At 57.0% G+C, this 2,289-nt stretch overlaps 1 protein-coding gene across 1 annotated transcript in view; it reads right to left on the bottom strand.

Moving 5' to 3' along the window:
• Window positions 1-1,789, bottom strand: part of LOC104529816 (nuclear receptor-binding protein 2) — a gene marked incomplete at its 5' end in the record, with an annotated part of 14,839 nt that extends 13,050 nt beyond the window's left edge. Inside the window, 3 exons of the mRNA XM_010174225.1 lie at window positions 559-648; window positions 885-986; window positions 1,667-1,789. Of these exons, the coding sequence (XP_010172527.1) occupies window positions 559-648; window positions 885-986; window positions 1,667-1,789 (315 nt within the window). The remainder of the gene's footprint in view (window positions 1-558; window positions 649-884; window positions 987-1,666) is intronic.
• Window positions 1,790-2,289: the final 500 nt, after the last annotated feature.

Below are 2,289 nucleotides of genomic sequence, written 5' to 3' on the forward strand. Positions count from 1 at the left end.
GAAGATGGAGACCTCACCTACGAGTGGACACACTGCGTAGGACTCCCCAGTTGCTGGGGAAAGGTTCTCCAGATCCTTGGCTGTGATGGGGCTCCCCGGCTGATGCACGGATCTGGGTGATGATCAGTGTTTGGGCAGCTGGTGATGGATCCTTCTGAATCGCTCTGCTGTCTCTTTTCTAGTGATGATGGGCTGCATTGCCCTGTTTAACTCTGCACATTGCTCATTCTTCTCTTGCCCTGTTTTAAACTAGAGTGAAATAAGTTTGGTTTTGTTGTCAAGTTGGTGTCTGTGTCCTTTTTGCTGACCCCGTCAACTGGCAAAACACAGGGTCAGGTCCTGACAGCAGGAGCAGTTTCTGGGCTCTCCAGGGGAAGTTCTGCTCTTGCTCCAGCCTCACCAAGATGCCATCTCCCTACAGTGGGGGGGTCCCTGGGTAACTCAGGGAGCAACCACACCTACTTGCCTTGTAAGAGACCAGAGACCCTCTCTGTGCCGGCGAGCACAGAGCTGCCCACTTCACCTGGGACACCCTCTGCGTGCTCCCAGAGAACCTACCCTGGCATTCATGGCCTTGTGGTTTTTCTTCGTTTTCTTCAGGAACTGTTTCAGGCTCCCTGAGGACACATATTCTGTGATGAAGATGACCTGGGAAAGAAGAGAGGTGTCAGCTTCCCAGGCTCCCTGCACAGCTGGCAGCACGCAGCCCACGCCGGCACCGCAGGCGGGTGAGAGCGGCTGCTGGCACCAGTGTCCTGGGGAAGGAAGGGGAGTTTGGGGGAGCAGGGTGAGGAGCAGAGCTGGGACCCCACTGGGCTCCCACTGGCATCCCTCCCCCAGCCTGGGGACCCCCCAGACACTTGGTCTCCCCGAGTCCTCCCTACCCTCGCCTTTGAGTCTTTCACATCCAGCCAGTATTTGTGAAGCTTTACGATGTTGGGGTGATCCACAAGCACCAGCTGCTCAAACATGGTCTTGATCTTTTCCTGTGGGCAGAGAGGAGACAGGTGAGGCAGCAGGTCCTGAGACGTGGCAGGACACCTCTGAGAGAGAGGGAACTCTGCTTTTCCTGGAGAAAAGGAGGCTGAGGGAGACCTTCTGGCTCTGTCCAAGTTCCTGCAAGGAGGGTGGAGAGAGGTGGGGGTGGGTCTGTTCAACCAAGGACCAAGGGACAGGACAAGAGGAAATGGCCTCAAGTTGCTCCAGGGGAGGCTGAGATTGGATCTGAGGAAAAACTTCTTCACCAAAAGGGTTCTCAGGCATTGGAACAGGCTGCCCAGGGAGGTGGTGGAGTCACCTTCCCTGGGGGGATTTAACAGATGGGTAGATGAGGTTCTGAATGACATGGGTTAGAGGTGGAGTTGTCAGTGTTGGGTTCATGGTTGAACTTGATGATCTTAAAGGTCTTTTCCAACCACTACGAATCTGTGATTCTGTGAACCTGGGGCTGGTTTTGGGGTACAGAGGACACATGGAGCTGTTTTTCTGAGACAGAAGCCAAGGGAAAGCACAATGCCACGAGGACAGGAGCACAGCATGACTGCTGACCAAGCTGTGCTGCTGCCCATGAACAGCAAGGATCGGTGCTGCCACCCATGAGGGGGCAAAGGACGATCTCAGGGGAGGAGGGCACTGTCCCCAACCCCGCCGAGGAGGGATGGCTCACCTCATGTGCTTTGAAGGCCTTCTTGTCGGTGAAGAGCAGCTCGTTCCACACCACCTCCACCCCCTCCTCTGTGTCCATGGCAAGGAAGGTGCTCTGGATGCCCGGCATGTTCCCCTGATTCACCTGCGAGGCAGAGGAAGGTGTGAGACAGCCCGGCTGCAACCCTGTCCACGGCTCCCACCCCACCAGCAGCCCCACGCAGAGGAACGTGGGGCTGCTACAGCTCCTGCCGAGGACTCCAGCCCACAGGAGACTCTGGCCAGGACACGGTGAGTGGTGCAAACCCCCAGCTCCTCTGTTCTGCCCACCCAGGAGCTGAGGCATCGCAGCAGCTGGCACCGGTTCCCCAGGACATGAGGGCACAGGAGGAGCCAGAGATTTGGAGCAGTTCCTGTGCCAGCCTCTCTCGACTCTTCCATCCCAGTGAGAAGCTGGTGGTGACAGTCACACAGACAGGGGCCCCCACGTGGACCTCACTTCCCAGCAGCTGTGGGGGAGCAACCCACACCCACGGCTGATGGTCACAGTCACGTTGGACAGGGCAAATTAGAAGGTTCAGACAAACCAAAGCCACAACATCATCTCTTTTAACATCCTGAGGAGACTGGGGGCAAGCCCCCACA

This window comes from Antrostomus carolinensis, unplaced genomic scaffold, assembly GCF_000700745.2.
Source record: "Antrostomus carolinensis isolate BGI_N321 unplaced genomic scaffold, ASM70074v2 scaffold35198, whole genome shotgun sequence".
Taxonomy (NCBI): Eukaryota; Metazoa; Chordata; class Aves; order Caprimulgiformes; family Caprimulgidae; genus Antrostomus; species Antrostomus carolinensis.